The 18,225-nt window shown below is 59.2% G+C and overlaps 1 protein-coding gene across 1 annotated transcript; it reads right to left on the reverse strand.

The window, feature by feature from the left end:
• Positions 1-387: 387 nt before the first annotated feature.
• Positions 388-17,811, reverse strand: ZFHX2 (zinc finger homeobox 2). The gene is given in 12 exon segments (XM_032623413.1): positions 388-2,389; positions 2,650-3,024; positions 3,027-6,119; positions 6,293-6,419; positions 6,811-7,011; positions 8,478-8,536; positions 8,963-9,037; positions 10,380-10,620; positions 11,176-11,693; positions 11,881-12,066; positions 12,069-13,972; positions 17,183-17,811. Coding segments are annotated over 11 exon segments (7,710 nt in total). The 5' UTR covers positions 13,924-13,972; positions 17,183-17,811; the 3' UTR covers positions 388-1,409.
• Between the last annotated feature and the right edge of the window lie 414 nt (positions 17,812-18,225).

Below are 18,225 nucleotides of genomic sequence, written 5' to 3' on the forward strand. Positions count from 1 at the left end.
CTGCCCGGCCTAGTCCACCCCTTTCCTCCTGAGACGGCCAAGCTACTTTCAGTGACACTGACTTTTGTAACTCACAGCTGAGAATGAGGGGATGTTTGTTACCTGTCCTGATAAATACTCAATTCAGGGGGCAAGGATGGGGTTCTCTCCCCAGCCTCCAGGCTCTTCTCCCCATTACCAGCTCCTGCTTCTGAGGCCAGGCACAGCCAGGGCAGGGCTGCACTCCCGTTAGTCTTGTGGACCACTGAACCCAAGCAAGGACTTAAAGCCATTTGATCTTCCAGAGACAAGGTGGTTCAAAGACGCTTGAACCCTTAAAATGGGGTGGGGCGGGGAGTGACACAAACAGGAAAAAAACCACTTGTTTGATGAGAGAGTTTTCAGACTTTTTTTTTTTTCCTGTGTTTTCCAAGTTTGTTTTCCATTAGTTCATTCCTCTGGTCTCTCCATCTCTCTCTCTCGCACTCGTGGCTTTTTTTTTTTGGTTGTGTGTTTCAGTTTTTCTTTAAAGAACTTTGGATTTGCCGTTGGTGGGCAGCGCCGGTCCTGGAGGCTGGACCGCCACGTGGCAGGGCTGGGACAAGGGGCAGGCCGACAGCTGCTGAGAGGATCTCTGTGTTTAAAGCCTTTGAGAATAAGTTACTGCAGTTTCCAGGGTGCAGGGTCGGGGCTGGCAGAGGGGTTCCTGGCCACGGCTTCCCCTAGAGTTCAGGCCACAGGGGCTCCCCTGTCAGGTGAGGAGGGAGGGGTGTGAGGAGAGTGAGCTGGGAGCACTTCTCCCCGCTGACCTCCAGTTTGGTTAGAGTTTCGTGGGCTCCCTGCCCATCCCAGGCTCCAACCTTGGGAGCCAACTGAGTATTTGGAAGGAGTTTGTGAGCGGTATGGCGCTCTAGACGAGGTGGGTAGGAAGGAGAAGGGGGAGTGGCAAAGTTTATTTTCCTTCCCCCTTCCTTGTCTTGGGTTTTCTTTTCTTCTTTTTTTTTTTTTTTTTTTGTTTTCTCAGTCAGTGGAACAGCATGGGATAACATATTTGTGTGTTTATAGGAGTTGGAAGAGTGACTGGGAATTCAGTAGGAAAGAGGCTGTAGGAAGATGAAACCAGGGATAGATTTTGTGTCTGGTGGGCAGGGTGGATGTGAATGAATAATCGAGATGGCAAGATGGATGTGTTGGCCGTGAAGACCAAGGGGCAAGGATTTGTGAAGGATCGGTGTGTCTGGGGGTGGAGGAGGAGGCAGGACTCTGCTGGAGGTGGGGTGTGTGAAGCCCACTGAGGGTGGGAACTGAGAGATTCCCAGGGGGGTGGGCAGGGCCAAGGGTAGGGTTAGGGATTTGAGCTCCCACCAGACACCCCTTGGGGTAAGAGGAGCCCCGAGGCCCTCCCTGCCCCCGTGTCTTGGTTTATCTGTTTATAAAGCTAGAAGTGTAGAGGTAGTAGTAGTTTTTGGGTTGGAGTCCGTGTGAGGTAATCTTGCTTCCTCTTTGGCAAAAGCCACAGCAGCCGTGGCGGCAGTGGCGGCGTTGGTGGCGGTGCCAGGTGGGCCCCCTGGGGGCGGAGCCGCCTTGCGCCTGTGGGCCGAGGAGCGCAGGTGCGAGGCCAGGGCTTCTCGCCCACTCAGCAGCACCTCACATGCCAGGCAGTGGTAGGTGCAGATGGGCACCCGCAGTGGGAGGGGCATGGAACCCCCAGAGCCCCGCCCAAAGAAGCAGAAGGATCTCTGGTGAGCAGTGGCCAGGGCCTCCCCGTCAAATGCCATCTTGCACTGGCGGCAAAGGTAGCGGTGGGTCACGTCCACGGTGGAGATGCCCGTGCTGCCTGTCAGCAGCTCATCGGCCTCCCCGGCCTCCCCCTCCCCCGGAGCGGGCAGTTCAGGCGGCTTCGGAGGCGCTGTGGCTATGGGCTCGGGGGCCTGGGGTGGTGGCTGGAGGAGGGCGTTGGGGAGCAGTCCGATGAGGGTCTGAGGTATCACGGGGTTCATGGGAAACAGTCCCTTCTTCATGCCATAGAGCTGTTGGAAGTAGGCCCCCTGTAACTGGGGGCCAAAGACAGCTGGCGGCGTGGCCCCCCCTGCAGAGGGCAACGGGAAGGGCAGGAACTGGCCCCCCAACAGGGCTGGGACAGTGGCCTTCAATGCTTTGAGGTTCTTGAGGGCATCGGTAGAGGAGTTGGCGGGGGCTGCAGCTGGCTTTCGCTCACCGGAGACCTTGTCCCCAGAGGGTTCAGTAGGCGGGCCTGGGGCAGGGTCAGTGGTGCCTACTGTGGAGGTGTTGGTGTGGTCGGGCGTAGGTCTCTGAGGTAAGGGGCAGCCTGGGCCAGCAGTCTGGACCACTGTGGTAGCAGGCAGGACCGAAGTGGCGAGGCCAAGGAGGCCTGAGGAGGCTGCAGGGCCTAGGAAGATGAAGAGTGCCGATTAGCCACCTCCTGGTGCTGCCATCCTTCCTGCTGGAGGCCACCTCCAGCCACATACTCATGCGTCCCCACCGCCTGGCCTCCATGCTCCCTCTCCTCCCTTCTCTACCCCACCAGCTGGAAACACAGGGAGGCCAGGGAGGAGACTGGAGATGGGAGGAGTCAAGAAGGAAAAGGAGGGGCACCTCATTAGAGGGAGATGCCCTCTGAAGTCCAGCTTCTCCCAACCTCTCACTCACCTGCGCTGAAAGGAGCTAAGCTGCCCAGCGGGGGCTGGGCCAGAGCTGGGCCGGACAAGAGGACCGGGGCCAGGCGAGGCAGAGCCGGGGCAGCCCCGAGGGGCACAGAGGCAGGTGTGGTGGCAGGTGGAGCCTTGGGAGCGGGGGGTGCCTCGGGTGCTGGGGCCAAGTCGTAGCACTTGCTTTCACTCTTCAGCTGGGCTCGGACTGCCTCCTTGAGCTTGGCCAGGTGCTGGCGGGAAAAGAGGTGGCCTCGGCAGGAGACATAGAAGTCATACTTGACATCACAGTAGGGGCAGTCGGTGCGCTGGGCTCCCAAGGGGCCCTCACTGCTGCCCCCAGCCCCACCGACTGCTGCCCCCTGCAGCTTGGCCTCTTCTCCTTGGCACGAGCATTCTGGAACCAGACCTGGATGACTCTCTTGGGCAGCCCAATCTCCTCCCCCAGCACCTCGCACTCCTGCATGGTAGGGGTACGGTAGGCTTCATAGCAGGCTTTCATGATCTTTAGCTGCAGACTGCTCATCTGGGTCCTGTAGCGCCGCTGCCCCATTCCGTCTGGGACCCCAGCCCCACCTCCTGGGCCCCCACTGGTCCCTCCAGCCCCAGGGGACTCTGGTTCAGCCAGGCTGGAAGCTGACGAATCACTTAAATCCCCTGCAGATGGACTGCAAGCCTCACTGTCTGGAGAAGCTTTAGACGGTTCCTCTGGGCCCTCATCCTCATTGGGTGGAGGGGGCGGTGGGAGAGGTAGAGGTGGCTCTGGTGTCAGAGTGGGGCCCTCTTTCCCAGGTGGCAGGAAAGGCAGAGGACCAGCAGCAGGGGTGACCGTGGGGTAGGGAAAAGCGGGTGTTTCCCTCTTTGGGGCCTCCCTCCCAGCCCCATCATCCACCTTGCCCAGCAAGTGGTTGAACTTGGGGAAGGGTGCGGGGCTGGGTGTGATGGGGACCTTGACTGCCGGACTGGGCACTGCCCCGGGGGTGCTTCGGAACTGGCCCTTCCTCTCCCGGGCCCTGGTGTTCTGGAACCAGACCTGCACCACTCGCTTCTTGAGCCCCACCTCCTCGGAGATGCAGTCGAGCATCTTGCGTGTCGGGTTGGAGTCCTGCATGTACCAGCGGTACAGGATCTCCAGCTGCTCGGGCAGGATGGTGGTGCGCAGGCGCTTATCCCTGGGGGGCTCACCCTCCCCACCCACCCCTGCTTCACTGCCCGTGGGTGACAGGCTACCGTCCTCGTGCTTCCGTTTGAGGGGTGGCCCTGGCACTGGTGGAGTGCCTGGCACCGGAGGGTTTCGCTCCCCGAACACCAGCAAGGGCAGCTCTAGGAGGTGGGGGGCAGTGCTGGGCTGCACAGGTGGCAGGAAGTGGAGCCGGCGGTGACTGGTCAGGAGGTCCTGGCTGGGGAAAGACATGGCGCACTGGTCACAGGCGTGGACGGGGGAGGGCGAGGAAGGGGCCCTCCCTTCAGGCTCTTTGCCTCCTGGCTTTGTGGCCTCTGCTTGGCCCAGCTCTTCCCTGTCTGGAGGTTCTGGTGATGGGCCCTCAGGCCCCGCTGGGGGTTCTGGGCCCTGTTCCTCCTCTGCGTCTTCCTCCTCTGCGTCTTCCTCCTCTTCCCCTCTCTCTGCCTCTTCCTCCTCTTCCGGATGCTGGTCGTCATAGCATTTCTTGAGGTGCCGCACCAAGTCAAACACACAGGAGAAGGTGGCGCGGCAGCGCCGGCAGCCAGAGGCTCCCCCAGTGCCTCCCCCGCTGGGCACAGGCCCGCCGTCGCCGGCGCTTTTGCGAGCCTTCTGGCGGGCGTTCTGGAACCACACCACCACCACACGGCTAGCCAGGCCCAAGAGACTTGCGAGCCGCTCCACCTCTCCGTCCTTGGGGTAGGCGCTGGTCTCAAAGAAAGACTGCAGGGCTTGGGTCTGGAACTCTGTGAACTTGGTTCTGGAGAAGCGGCGGCCTGCAGGCACTAGGGGAGGAAGATTCCCCCTGGAGCTTTCTTCCTCCTCTGGGGGCCAGCGTCCTGCTGCCCGGCCTCGCTCCTCAGGGGGGCGTGCCCCCCCTGCCTCAGGCTCTGGGACCAGGAAAGGTGGGCCCAGGTGGGGAGCAGGTGAATCCAGAGGCCCATCGGGAGGTTTGGGGGACCCTGCCGGGGGTGGGTAGAGGCTATCATAGCTCTTTCGAAACTGAGCGGCATATCGGCTCAGGGCCTCAAAGGGCAGAAAGCGGCGGTGCACGTGCTCCTCGTGTGTCTTGAGGATGAGCATGTTGGAGAAGAGTTTCCCACAGGCCCCGCAGGCCAGCTTGTCCCCGCCCCCCAGGGCCTCGGGTGGGGGTGGGGTTGGGGGAGGGGGCACAGCCTGCTTCCCCTCATTGTACTGGATCACCAGCTCAAAGCCAAAGTTTTCTAGAAGGGCTTTGGCTGCAGTGCGGGCTGCCTCGTTGGGCGTTGGCTGGGGGGGTGAGCTGGGCGCCGTCTCGTTCCCCTCTTCTGCCGCAGGTGGCCGCTCCCACTCTCGCTCAGCCAGCTCGGCCTTAGGGGGCGGGGGAGGAGGGGTGGCGGCCGGCAGGGACAGCAGGGGCGCGGGCCCAGCCAGTGCCAGTTTGGGCCCTACCTTGAGGTCATGGAGGTAGAAGGGCAGGAGCAGCTGCTGCTGCTGGAGCTTAAGCAGGGACTCGGGCACCAGAGGGAAGGAGGGCAGGACTGGTGGGGCGAAGAGTGGGGCTGGGAATCGGTGCAGGTCCAGGGGAGGTGGGGGAGGGGACAGGAAGGGCAGTCCACCAGACACGAAGCCACCAGGGTCAGGGCCCTTCTTCTCAGTGCCCACCTCCCCCTCAGTCTCGCCTTCCTTGGGCTCTTCTGGGCCGCGCTCTGGCCCCTCGGCCTTGGCATCCGTCTTGGCTCCCCTCGAGCGAGTCTGGTGCAGGACGGAGCGCATGTGGATCTCCAGGGTGGAGCTCTGGTTGTACGAGACGCGGCAGACCGTGCACTTAAAGGGCTTGTCTGTGGCAGCTGCGGGGGCGGGCGCGGCCCCGGCTTCCCCACGGGCAGGCCCGGAGGGGTCAATGGCAGCCTTCTTCATCTTGTGCAGGTGGGAGACCGAGTTATAATGGACCAGGAGAATGTTCTTCTGCGTGAAGGACTCCTTACACACAGTGCACTTGTAAGGCCGGGCAGGGTCGAGAAACTTGTCCAGGGCAAAGTTGGTGGTCTTCCGATAGGTCAGAGGGTGGCGAGAGTCAGCCGGAGCTGGCTCTGCCAGGCGGGGCTCCCCGCCAGCCCCCTCTTCCTCCTCAGCCGTGGTGGGTGGAGGAGCTACCTCGTCAGCTTGGGCATCGGGCCGAGGGGCTGGAGACGGGGCTGGAGAAGGGGGCTGGTCAGGGCTTCCCATGGGCTTGTCTGGGGCCTCGGCTGAGGGCAGGGGAGGCTCAAGAAGAGGATCGGGACTGGCTTCCGGGGTCAGGTGAGGGCCTTCTAGGGGAGAGAGAAGGGGGCGCAGTGAGAAGGGAACTTTGTCTAAGTCAGACCCCACCCACTCAATATCTAGGGCAACTCATCCTTGCCTCAGTTGTCTTTAGACCTTCTTGGTCCGAGGAATCCAGGTCCCCTTTCCTGCCACCTTGGGAGGTCTGCCCTCCCTTCCTTACCTGCTGCTTGGTCTCTGCTGGGCACAGACTCTGGCCCGGGAGCGGGGGGCTCTGGGCCATCCCCCAGAGGGCTTAGAGTGGGCCCAGGCAGCACTTTGGTCGTCAAGGTCATCTCTACAGTTGTGGCCTGCGATGGAAGAGATCCCAGTGACTTCCCGCCACCGTCCCGCTACCCCAGACCCCCCAGCTCTGCACCTGTGTCTGTGCGCAGCCCAGCTCCAGCCTCCTCTGTGGACAAACCTCCCACCTAACTTCTGCCTTCCCCACGGAGGGGAGGGCCTGGGCTGCTGCCTGTCCTGTCCGGCAGCCGTGCCTGCTGTGGAACAGCTCCTCTCAGGACCCAAGGGCGCTTCCTCCCCAGCGAGTAGAGGCTCTGGACAGGTTTCGGCTCTGAGGTTCCCTCCAGCTCTAAACTCCACCTTCAAACCCACACAGAGCCGCTCCCCTCGGCACACACAGCTGGCCGGACACCGCGGCCTCTGCCTGCCCTCCTGCCTTGCCCCCCAGCCCGTACTCACCGCGAGCAGCAGCCTCTCAACGCACTCGGGCACCACGTTGTGCAGGTGGCTGAGGTGGAAGTGCAGGGCAGGCCGGCCCACCAGCTGCTCCTGGCACAGAGGGCACCGGTACTTGGGCTGCACTGCGTGCTGGGAGAGCGCGTGCGCCCTCACCTGCTCGGACTCTGGGCTCAGGAAACTGCAGTATGGACAGCAGAACACCTGGGGCACACAGGCGGTGGGGGGAGGTGTCAGGGAGGGGTGGGACTCACCATCACTCACCCGGACACAGCCTGGTCCTACCACTGCTGGAGGAGGAGTCCCAGTCCTGAAAGCTGGCTCCTCCCTCGCTTCACTTGGACGGGGACAAAGGCCTAGGCTGGGCTGCCCCGGCTGGCCCGCCTTCTCTGTCCTGCCTTCTCCCTCCATCCTGGCCTCTCTCTTCCCCTGTCTCTGCTGCCCTACTCCGTTCTCCAGCCGACAGGACGGCCCTGTACCTACCTCCTCTGATTTAGTTTTCTTTTCTTACCTGCCCCCACCCTGCCTGTGCTCCTCCGTGAAATAGCTCCCCTTGCTTCTGGCACTTCCTGGACCCAGAGGCTCCTGAATCCCTGCCACTCTGCCTCTCCAAGGTCCCTGGACTAAGCGGGGCACTCCCTACCTGTCTGCTCAGAAGCCGGCTCTTTCTCCCTCCTTCCCACTTCCTTTGCCTGCCTTTTTCTCCCCTTCCCTTTTTAATGTAAACAAACACCACAGCTCCCCCAGTGGCCCTGGAAAGTTCTGGCCTGGCGCTGTTGGCGCGCATTCCCGCCCGTACCTCCAGAGGGTGGGGCGTGAAGGCCCCCCTACTTCCGCCTCAGTCACCTGACTGCCTGACCTGCAGCCTGCATTTCTGTCAGCCTGCACTTCCTCTCCTGTCGCCTGTGCCACTGGTCCAGGCCCGCATGTCAGGGAGGGGATGGCCATAAAGGAAAGGTATTCAGACGCTCATCTTAACGCACCTATAGCCCTGGGAGCAGATAGCTGGAACAGGAGTTAGGAGGCAGGGGAGCTGAGGACATAAGCCGTCGCTGCAGCAGTTTGCAGTCGTAATACACACGGCATATTGCAGTCCGGTTTGGAGAGCTGGGAGGCACAGGGTGGCACCTCAAGACCAAAGGCTGGGAATCCCCTCAGAATGAACCCTTTCAGGCCACAGAGCTAAGCTACTCTTGGGCCCTGTCTAGGTCAGCCACTCGGAGACTTGCAGAGCTTCCTGTCTGCGTGGATCATCTGGGTCAGTTCCTCTAGCCTGAGGAAGGAGGTGACAAGGCAGTTCCACCCAGGCTCGGGGTTCTCTGTAGAAGATGAACTTCACATCTTTCTGCTCCCAACAGGAATAAAGAGCTGGGCAGCAGCTAGTGTTTTATTTTTGCCTTTCTCTTTTCATTCTGTCTCCCTCTGTGCTCCACCCCTCAGGGCCGGCTCAGCTGGTGCTCACATCCGGTAACTGGACCTAGGTGCAATTTCTGAAATGTTGTATTTGGAGTGACGTAAGTCACAAGCATGATAAAATTAGATCTGCCTTTGGTCTGAAATCTCTTGTCTGTAAAGACCTACTAATTAGAAGTTCAGCCTTTAGGATATGAGCAGATCTCAGTAAAATTAGATGCCCCCCCCAAGATCTTCCTAGTTACCCCGGTTCTGACCGTGGTCTGGTCGGCACTGTCTCCAGGAGGGCCAGTCTTGTTCTCTGCCTCTTCAGAAGCTGAAGATGAAAGGAGAGATTAAGAGACTCTGACAGCCCCTTCCTCTTCCTTTCACAGACCCCCGGCCCTTAAGATGACCTGATTTGTAGCAGAGGGCTTCCAAGGTAGGGGTGGGCTCTGGGGAAAGGGAGAAAGGGCAGGGAAGCACAGATCTGCGCTCAGTACAGGGAGTGGAGCTTGGCAGGGCTGAGCCCGGGTTAGCGGGATGGCCGGAGGGCAAAAGCACCCAGCTTTCTGTGGCTCCGCCTCCCTTCCCTCTGATGAGCCCTTTCTTTTGATCACTTCAGCTCCTTCTGCACAGGAGGCCTTGCTGGGTGTCTGGATTACCACAAGGTCCCGTGAGCACCTCAGAATGTATAATATTAGGACTAGGGGGTGAGGAGGGCAAGGGATGGAGAAAGAAATGGATCAGATGAGCAACTCACCCAATTGTTCTGTCTTATTCTGGGCATCTTTCTCAGGGGTGGGTGGCTCAGCTAAGGGGGTGACAGGAGCCTTCCCTGTGTAGGATGAAGAGAGAGTTAATTTAAAAGGATGAAGCATCAGAGGAGGGAGGACATAGGGCAGAGGAGGGAGGACGTAGGGCAGAAGAAGCAGGACAAGCAGCCAGGCAGTAAAGGGAGAAGATGGATAGATGAGTCAATAGGCAGGAGAGGACAAAAAGCCGCCAAAAAGAAATACAGAGGATGAGGGGGGAAATTACAGTGTTGGAACTGGTAGAGCCTAAGAAATCATCTCTGCGAGTCTAGCCCCATCATTAAAGATGAGGGAACAGGTCCAGCAGCAGGCGATAGAAACAGGACCAAACTCAGCTCCCTGTCTTGACTGATCCTGGAAGAAGGGAGCCCAGAAATGTAGAGTAAGGGGCGCCGAAGAGGGAAGGTGAGGTTGAAAGGAAGCAGCTGCAGTGAGCAGGAGGCGGCAGGTCTAGCTGGGAGAGGAGATTACCACTCAAGCAAGAATTGACAGATGTGTAGGAATTTATTTTCGGTGGCAGCCTAATTAAAGTGTTAAAGTTCCTTAACTCCATTCAGTCCTGCTCCAGGATCGTTAGCTATTGATCTGGGCCCCTCCGGCCCTTAACTCCAACCAGTGTATTGGCAATTCAATTAGCACCAGTCAATGCTGCCTGTTCCTGGTTCCTGCTGCCCCTGCTCTCACCCTTGCCCACCGCCGGCCTCTGCAAAGCCCGGACACCTGTGCCCAGCTCTCACAGCCCCTTCCAGGCTCTTCTGCACCCTCTGGGTCAATGGTGCCTGGCGGGCTCTGCCCAGTCTCTCTCTTACAACCTCAGCTGCCTAAGGGGGACCCTAAGCCCAGCCTTCGGGCTGAAGACCTCCTAGGAGACAGGAAGGGCTGGGGAGCTCATCAAGGGCTTCCCATCCTGCTGCCTTCGGGCCATGCCCCCAGCTCCCACCTCCTTCTGACAAGTCCTGGCCCAGCCCAAAGCTGATTCTATTCTTTCTTTCTCTGTTTTTCTCCCTTCCTCTCCTTCCTGACCAGCTGCTGCCACGCCCCGCCCCCCGCCCACCCCAAGCTTTGCCAGCACACAGTCACCACTCGGAATCACTGGGTGGTTCCTTCTCACCTCCCTTCCTGCTCTACCTCTCCACCCAGCAAAATCCCTGCTCTTCTCTGCCTCCTCCTCCAACAGCCTCTTGTTCCCCACTGCCCCAGTGTTCCTAAAGGCCAGTTTCAGCAGCCTTCCCAGCGCCTTTCCGCTTGCTCTGGACTGTGCACGGACCCATTTCTCGTCCCCGTGCCACTTTCTCCTGGGCCCCCAGCTCCCGCCCTGGCTGCCCTCCCCGCCCACCTCTTCTTCTCCAGTCCCCTCTTCCTCACCGGGAGGCCGGAGCTGCCCGTGGCTGAAGCTCAGGATGCTCTGAAGAGCTGAGAGCCCCTCGTCGGCTGCGGGGCCGCTCTGTAGCAGCTGCAGGCGCCGCTGGGCCTGGGCATCGCGGTGGGCAGGGGCGCGCAGGTGCCGCAGCACAGCCAGGCGGGAGGGCGTCTCCCAGGCGCACAGCAGGCAGCGGAACAGCCCCAGCTCCGTCCCCGCCGCTGCCCCCTCCATCTCCAGCAGAAACTGGAAACGGGAGGGAGGCTGCTCAGGCGCAGAAGGGCCGATGGACGCCCCCAGGTCCCGGGGGCCCCTTTGCCTCCCCGGGGGGCCTGACCAGCAGCACCCCGACACCCCTTCCTCCCTCTTGGGCTCTCCTCTTCCTTCCTTTGGCCACCTGAGTGTGACTGCCTTTTCTCCACCGTCTCCTCCTCTTCCTACTACCAATCCTGGACTCCCTCCTAGTATATGAATGGAATCTGGTTCCATCCTCTTGAACTTCTGGGGACAAGATGGACTGAGCAGACACAGAACCCTCCCGCTAGTCCCAAACGCCAGAAAAGTTGAATAAAGTACCGGAGTCGCTTGGTCAGAGTCCACCATCCTTTGGTCTTTCTCCACGTCTGTCTCCAAATAGTTTTTCCCCTGGTGCCCTGGCCTTTTTTCTCCAATCCCGCCCCCCTGGGTTTTCGCATCACCTTCCCACTCTGCATCTCCTTGCTCCAGCCCCGTCCCCTTCTCCTCTCCCCCTCAGGCTCTGTGCTGTGCCCTTCAAATCCCAGATTCCTGCCCTGCTCTCACCTTATACATCTGGATGTTCTCTTCGTGGGCCGCACCCCGGGCGTGCAGCTGCATCTTCTCCTTGCTGTTGGACTCAAAGTCACAGATGTTGCAGCGCAGGTGCAGGGTGGGGACAGACCCATAAGGAGCCCCATCTCCCAGGGGCACTGGGGAGGGGGTGCCCATGGCCCCGCCCCCCTCCCTCAGGTGGGCCGCCAGCTGGTACTTCTGAGCATGTTTGTCGGTCTTGAGGTGGAGTTGGAAGTTGGCCTTGAGCTGGGTGCCATAGCAGCAGAGCTTGCAGCGGTGGGTGTCACCAGCTACCTCCTTCCACTCGGCCTCCGGGAGGCTCCGGCCCACGCTGCAGTGGTAGAGCAGCAGCTCCAGGCTGTCTGTGCTGAAGGCCTGGCACACGAGGCATCGGAACACCTTCAGGGATGGGCTGTCATCTGGGGGCGGCGAGGCAGGCAGCCCGTCGGACAAGGGGCCCAGAAGCTGACTTTGAGGCAGGTGGGCGTCCAGGGAGGGGCTGCCGGGGGCTAGGGGACAGAGACAGGTTAGTGGCCCCAGGAAGGAACAGGGAAGGGTCAGCTTGCTGTATGGGAATGGGAGGGGTGGATGCTGAGGGAGCTGGGGTTATTTAAGCGGCGGGGCTGGCCCTGGGGAGAAAGCAGGGAACCGAGTTTGGCCCCGAGGAAGGGAAAAGAGAACACCCAGGGAGCTTACCAGCTGTGGGGAACTTGCGGGCAGGTGCTCCGAGGTGGTGGAAGCCATTGAGGAGCAGCTGGGCTTCCAGGGGCTTGTCTGGCCTCAACCCGGGGCCAGGCAAGGGAGCCTGAGGCTGCCCTAGGGCCTGCGGTCCGAAGTACTGGAAGAGGTCAGGGGAGGGGGCGGGGGCAGCCCCTGCCGGGGAGGGGGGCCTGGCCCCACCGTCCCCGGCGGCAGCCCCAGCGGCAGCCCCTGGTGTAGCATGAGGACGTTCTGCATGTGCTTCTCGGAGGTCATGTGGATGCGCAGATTGCGGGAGACGTTGGTCTCGTAGCTGCACACCTTGCACTGCCAGGACGCTTTAGTCTTGGGCTCCTTGTCCCCCGCGGGGGGCGGGAGCGCTGCCTCATGGGGGCTCCCCTGCCCCACCGGCCCCGCCTGGAAGCCCTGCAGGTTGGCCAGGTGCTTGTCGGACTGCATGTGGATGCTGAGGTTGCCCTTGGTGGTGGTGGAGTAGTTGCAGACGTCGCAGCGGTAGGGCTTGTAGCCACAGTTGTAGCTCTCCCCCCGGGCGAGGCGGGGGTGGGCGCCCCCAGCGCTGCAGTAGCTGCAGTGACTGTTGCTCTCAGGGTGCTTCTCCCGCATGTGCACATCCAGGGTCTGCTGGTACTTGTAGTGCCAATTGCACTTGGGACACTTAAGCGTCTTGCAGGAGTTGCGCGAGTGTAGCAGAGCCATGTGGCTGGACAGGCTGAGGCCCTGGAAGGCCGCAGGGGCCGGGGTGTAATCGTCGGCTGGGCGATAGGGCTGGGGCGGGTCACCGGGGTCTTCGGGGGAGCCCACTGGGGCAGGGAGAACGCCCCCGTCCTTGGAGGTGGGTGAGCTTTGGTTGAGCGAGGGGCAGAGCCCTCCATCCTCCTCTTGCCCCTCGGGGAACCAACCTGGCCCTGCCTCGCCTGCCAGCGTCGGCGATTCTTTGGCTTGGCTTGGGCTGGGGTTCCAGGCGGCTGGGGTTGTCAGCGGGGAGGGCGGGCTGAGGGCCATGCCTTCTTCCACGGGCAGGACAGGGGCCTGGGCTTCGGCCGCAGCGGGGCCATCCTCGGTCTGAGCCGCGTGGGCCTCCATGTTCACGGTGCTGCTGTTGTCAAGGGGTATTTCTAAAGGGGCGTGAGCAGGCAGCTGTGGTTCCAGGAAGCTCAGGAGGGCCACGCAGCCCTCGTCCCCCTCCCGGAGCACGGCTGGGTTGCCTGGCAGGCCCTGGTGTTGAGCAGCGGTTAGCTTCACCCCGTGAGACTGTGTGTGACCCACAAAGGCCTGGGGCCTGCCGAAACCCAGGCGGCACGGGAGGCAGAGCCAGAAGAGTGCCCTGGGGTCTCCTCCCCTGCTCCCCGTGGGGCCATCTTTGGGATCTCCAGGTGGGTTTGGAGCCAGCTGGTAGCTCCAGAAGGCTCCATCCCTTCCCTCACAGGTGGCCGGAGATGGCGCTGAGGTATCGTGGGACAGAATTTGGTCAGAAGAGCTAAAGCCTTGGATTGGGTCAAAGCCATGTTGGATGTGAAGGGCAGTGAGGTGTACAGGGGGCGGGTGGGCAAGGAGGGGCAGGCTGGGCTCTTCCTTGATGCCTGCCTCACCCCAGGGGAAGCCCTTTGGTAACGGGAGTTCGCTGCCACCTGTCAGGGACAGCTTGGCCACTAGGCAGGCCTCACCGCCAGCCGTGAAGACTAAGTGGTCGCTCAGGTCCACAGGAGGGAGCCCTCCTCCTCCCTCCCCCTGCTTCTTGTCCTCTTCCGCCCCCAGGCCCTTTGGCGGGGAGCCACCACGGCCAGGCTCCTCTTGGGGCTCCCCTATCTCCTTTGGTGGGACGAGGCCACAGCCTGGCTCCAGGGGCTGCCCCCCGGGCTCTGAGGACCTCATGCTCTCAGAGGCGGAGGGGGCCGCAGGGGGATCTTTGGTGACAGGATCAGAGGGGGTGCGGGGGGAGGTGTCCGGAGGCGGGGACGGGGCATTGTGCCCAGAGGAGGGGGTGGTGCCAGCGGTAGAGGACGAGTTAAGGGTGGCCATGGCAGACGGAGGAGAGCTGGGGGTTCATTTCAGCGTGACAGCCAGGACCCTGTGGGGGAGACACGGAGAGAGCGGAGCTGTGAGGTGGCAGCGGAGACACCCAGTCAGGCAGTAGATTCTCCGGATCCTCCGGCCCCACCCTCCTCCCTGAGCGCCGGATTCAAGCACCCATTTGCCAGCTTGAAGCTTCATTACCTTAGCGTCTAACAGACTTCAAAGTGAACATGTCCAGAATCAGAACTCTTTATTTCTGCCCTGAACTTGTTTCTTCCCATCTTCCCGATCTCAAAACTTGGTACCACCATTTACCTGGTTGCTTAGGCTAGAAACCCAAAGTGTCCTCTCGCCCTCACCCACAGGCAGGCAATTCGACAGCAGTCTCTCAAGCGAGCGTCTCAGCCTTCCATTCATCCACGTCTCCGTCAGCACCACCCTGGCCCAAGCCATTACTGTCGCTTTCCTGAACGAGTGCAACAGACTCCACGTTGGCCTCCACTTCCACTACTGCCCCTCCTTCCACTCAGAATGATCTTTTATTTAATTCTCAATTATGAGAAATGCCAAACATACATAAAGATAGACCAAACAATATGAGGAACCCGTTTGTACTCATCACCCAGCTTCAACAGTCTCCAAACTCAGGGCCAATCTTTTTTTTTTCTTTAATTGAAGTGCAGTTTGTGGCAATCTCTGCTTACAGCAAAGTGACTCAGTTACACACACAGAGACATTCTTCTTTATATTCTTTTTCATTATGGTGTATCACGGGACATTGAGTATAGTTCCCTGTACTATACAGGAGGACCTTGCTGTTAACTCATGGCCAATCTTGTTTCATCTATATCCTCACCCACTTCCCCTTTTCCTGTATTGTTTTAAAGCAAATTTCAGGCATCATAATCACCTTTCAAAATGGAAACCATACTATATTCTGCTGAGAACCCATCAGTGAGCTCACTGCAGGGTAAATAAAATCCAAACTCTGCTCCCTGATCTACAAAAAAGGCCTATTTGACCTGGCACCTGCCTACTTCTGACACATCTTTAATACTCTCCACCCCACCTGGCTGGCTAACTCCAGCCCACTGGCCTTCTTGGTTCCTCAAACACACCAAGTTCATTCCCACCTTGGCAGCTTGCCCGAGCTGTTTACTCTGCCTGCAGTGCTCTTCCCCCAGACTTCTGCCCAGTGGCTCCTTGTCATTCGGTGTCTGCTTGAATAGCACCTCTTCCAACAGGCCTCGCCTCTCTACAGAAGCTAACGCAACCGGCGGCGGCGGGGGGTGGGGGGCGTATTTTCTTCAGAGATTCATCACTACCTGATATTTCCTGGTTTCCTTATTTCTCCCTTCTAGAAACTACGTTCCATGAGCGCAGGAACTCTGCTTTATTGGTTGCCCTATCATTGGTACCGAGAAAGATGCCTGCCACATACCCATACGTGTCTGTTGAATAAATCAGCTCTGGGAAAGACCCTCAGATTTTCCATACCCTGAAGAGTTAGTTTCCCAAAGTCAAGGTCCTCTTGCCAGAGAGGCCACAGTGACTTTCCTCTGGCCTGCAGACACCATGCTGCTCTCAGATGCGTTCCATAGCCATCTCTCATCACAGGTGGAAGAGCTTCTGGCCAATTGAGACAATGGCTTGTGTGAGATGAGCCGCACCCCTCCTCCTCCCCAGGGATTAAAAAAAGTAACAGTAATAATATTAAGGTACATATAGCATGATCCTGGCACTGTGTTAACTGCTTTAATCAGTTATCTCATTTAATCTCACGACAACCTTATTTTATGGGTGAGGCACCCAAGAAAGAGAGGCGGAATAAGCTGCTGATTGTCACACAGCTCCCAGGCCGTGAGACTAGAAAAGGACTGGCGGGCACAGAGCTAGACCCCAAAGCTGTGGCCTGGGCTCCTCCATCTACGCGGACTGCCCCGCAGACAGTACTGGCGAAATGAGCCTCCCAAAGTCTAGAAGTCAGGATTCCTGAACTGCCTCCAGCTGACTAGGATTACTGAGCCCCACCCGCTTTTTTACCTTGGTCCCCCCTCAAACTCACCAATTCCCCCATGCCTCACCATCCCATGCTTCTCCCAGTGTCCCAGGTGGCCTGACTCCTGTTCAGTTCTCAATTATCAGCAGATATCGAACGATTAAACCTTTAGCGCTCAGGCCAGAGTGCTGCCAGGAAGTGGTGTGGCCTCTCCCGCCTTGGACAGCCTCTAACCCTCACCTTCAGATTCCCTGATTTGGAATGGGTCCTTGGTCTGGCCGCACTCAGCCTGGAGGCCCCCATTCCCACTTCCCTCCTCCTCCTGGGGGACCAGCCAGGCGTGAAGTCGAAGGAGGAGCCATTAAGGCGCTCCGCGAGGGGCTGGCTCTGCATGCTAATGAAGATGCAAATCAGCACCTGGGCCGAGCGGGGGTGGAGAACTAACAGGGAAGTAAAGGAATTGGACGGGGGCGCGGGGGGGGGGGGGGGGGGGGGGCAGTTATCTTACATAACCAGAAAGCAGAAGCCCTGAAGTTGTGGGATAAAGATATTCTTCCTATGGAATCCTTGGGGTGCCGGGGGAAGTGGGGAGATACATGTGCTGGAGTGTGAGGGCCTGACATTCCACTGTCACCCCCATAATGGGGGCTCACCTGGTAGGAAGAAGTGAGACCGGGCAAGAGCGGCCCCTCCTGGGCCCTGACACTGAGGGCTGAACCTGGTGGGTGCTCTCCCCGTGCTGGCCCACCTCACATCCGTCAGCAACTTCTCTCTGGCTCCCGAATCACAACTGTAGATCAAACTGCAGAGGAGGGCTATGAAGACCTAAGCCCCAAATCCTCTCTCCAAAGCTTTTAACTTCCCAGGACTGGAAAAAAGACAGCTGATTCCTAGCTAGAAACCAAAGGAGCTTAGCTTTGGGCTAGCTAGTGGGTGAGACCTGGATCAGCGGAGGGAGGGTAGGCCTGAAGCTGTTTAAAATTGCAAATCTCTTTCCCCCCCTCCCCCTCCCCCCCTCCCCCTCTTCAGGAAAGAATTTCAATTGCAAATTTATCTCTGCCTCAGTGCCTCTCTTCCCGCTCCCCCCACTGCCACCAACTCCCCTCCCCCTTCTTCTCTGTGCTTCTCCCATCACGCACTATTTATTACAAACCTTGAACTGCAGCAATTATTTTTTCACTTTCCCCCCCTCCTTCCATCTTCCTCCGCCTCAGTCTTTTCTTCTGTCCCTCTCTGAATCTGTGTCCCTTTCTCTGCCCTTCCTACCTTGACCTCAGTTTTCATCTCTTTCTGGAGACAGGTTCCCACGCACCACGACCAGGCCCAGAGTCTTATTCTCCCTCAGACCACTGTCATTCTTCCTGTGGTTCCAGGCTTTCCTTAAGGGCATCTCCTCTCCCTCAGGGTACACCTTAGACGTGGGGAAAGGGAGAAGGCGAGCCCTTAAAGGCCCTGGCATTCCTGCGTGTGGAGGAGGGAAGGAGGAAGAGGGCGGATCGGGTGTAGGGTGGAGGTGGGGGGATAGTCAAAAGGAAGGACCTGGGTAGAGGCGAGGGCCGGGGGCCCGCAAGGAGAGGGGTTAGGGGAGACAGAGCAGGCAGTGGTGGCGGTGTGATTAGAGCGGAGATTGATGTGAAGGGGCGCCACAGACGGCAGAGAGAGTCAATAAAACGAGAGGATCACATTAGAGGCGACAGAAAGAGCTTTAAATTACAAGGCTGCTGCCACCAAGGGGGATGGGAGGAGGCAGGCCTGGAGCCAGGGGAGGGTGGAGAGTTCTGAGGGTGTAGTCATCCCCTAAGATGAATCATCTAGCTCCAAAATGGCCCTCAGCCTCCAGAGCTCCCTTGCTGCCCCTTCATTCCATCACCCTCCCTAATGCTTCCTTCCCTCACAGCGTGAGGAGAAAGGGAAAATGGAGAGAAAGCTATGGGGAAACAGAAGAGGTTTTTTGGGGGTATTGCCCTCTTCCTCTGTCCAGACCCAGGTCCCTCGCTATTCCTCAAGGAGAGAAGGAAAGGATGGCAGTGCTACTTCTTTCAAAGCTCAGCTAGGGACTTGTTGCCCCATCAACATAATTCCTGAACTGAGATATTCTTCCATGGGAGGTGGGCAGAAAAGCACCCTGTAAGTAGCTGGACAAGAATTCCTACTTCTTGAAATGTACCGTACTTAGAACAGGAAGATGCCAGGGAACCAGGAGGCTTCAGGACAGACAGTAGGACCCAGAGAGCTACAAAGAAAGACGTTATGAGAGGGACAGAAAGGCTTGGATGTGAAGTGGAAAGCTGCAAAGGCGGGCTCTGAGA

This window comes from Phocoena sinus, chromosome 2, assembly GCF_008692025.1.
Source record: "Phocoena sinus isolate mPhoSin1 chromosome 2, mPhoSin1.pri, whole genome shotgun sequence".
In the NCBI taxonomy this organism is placed as follows: Eukaryota; Metazoa; Chordata; class Mammalia; order Artiodactyla; family Phocoenidae; genus Phocoena; species Phocoena sinus.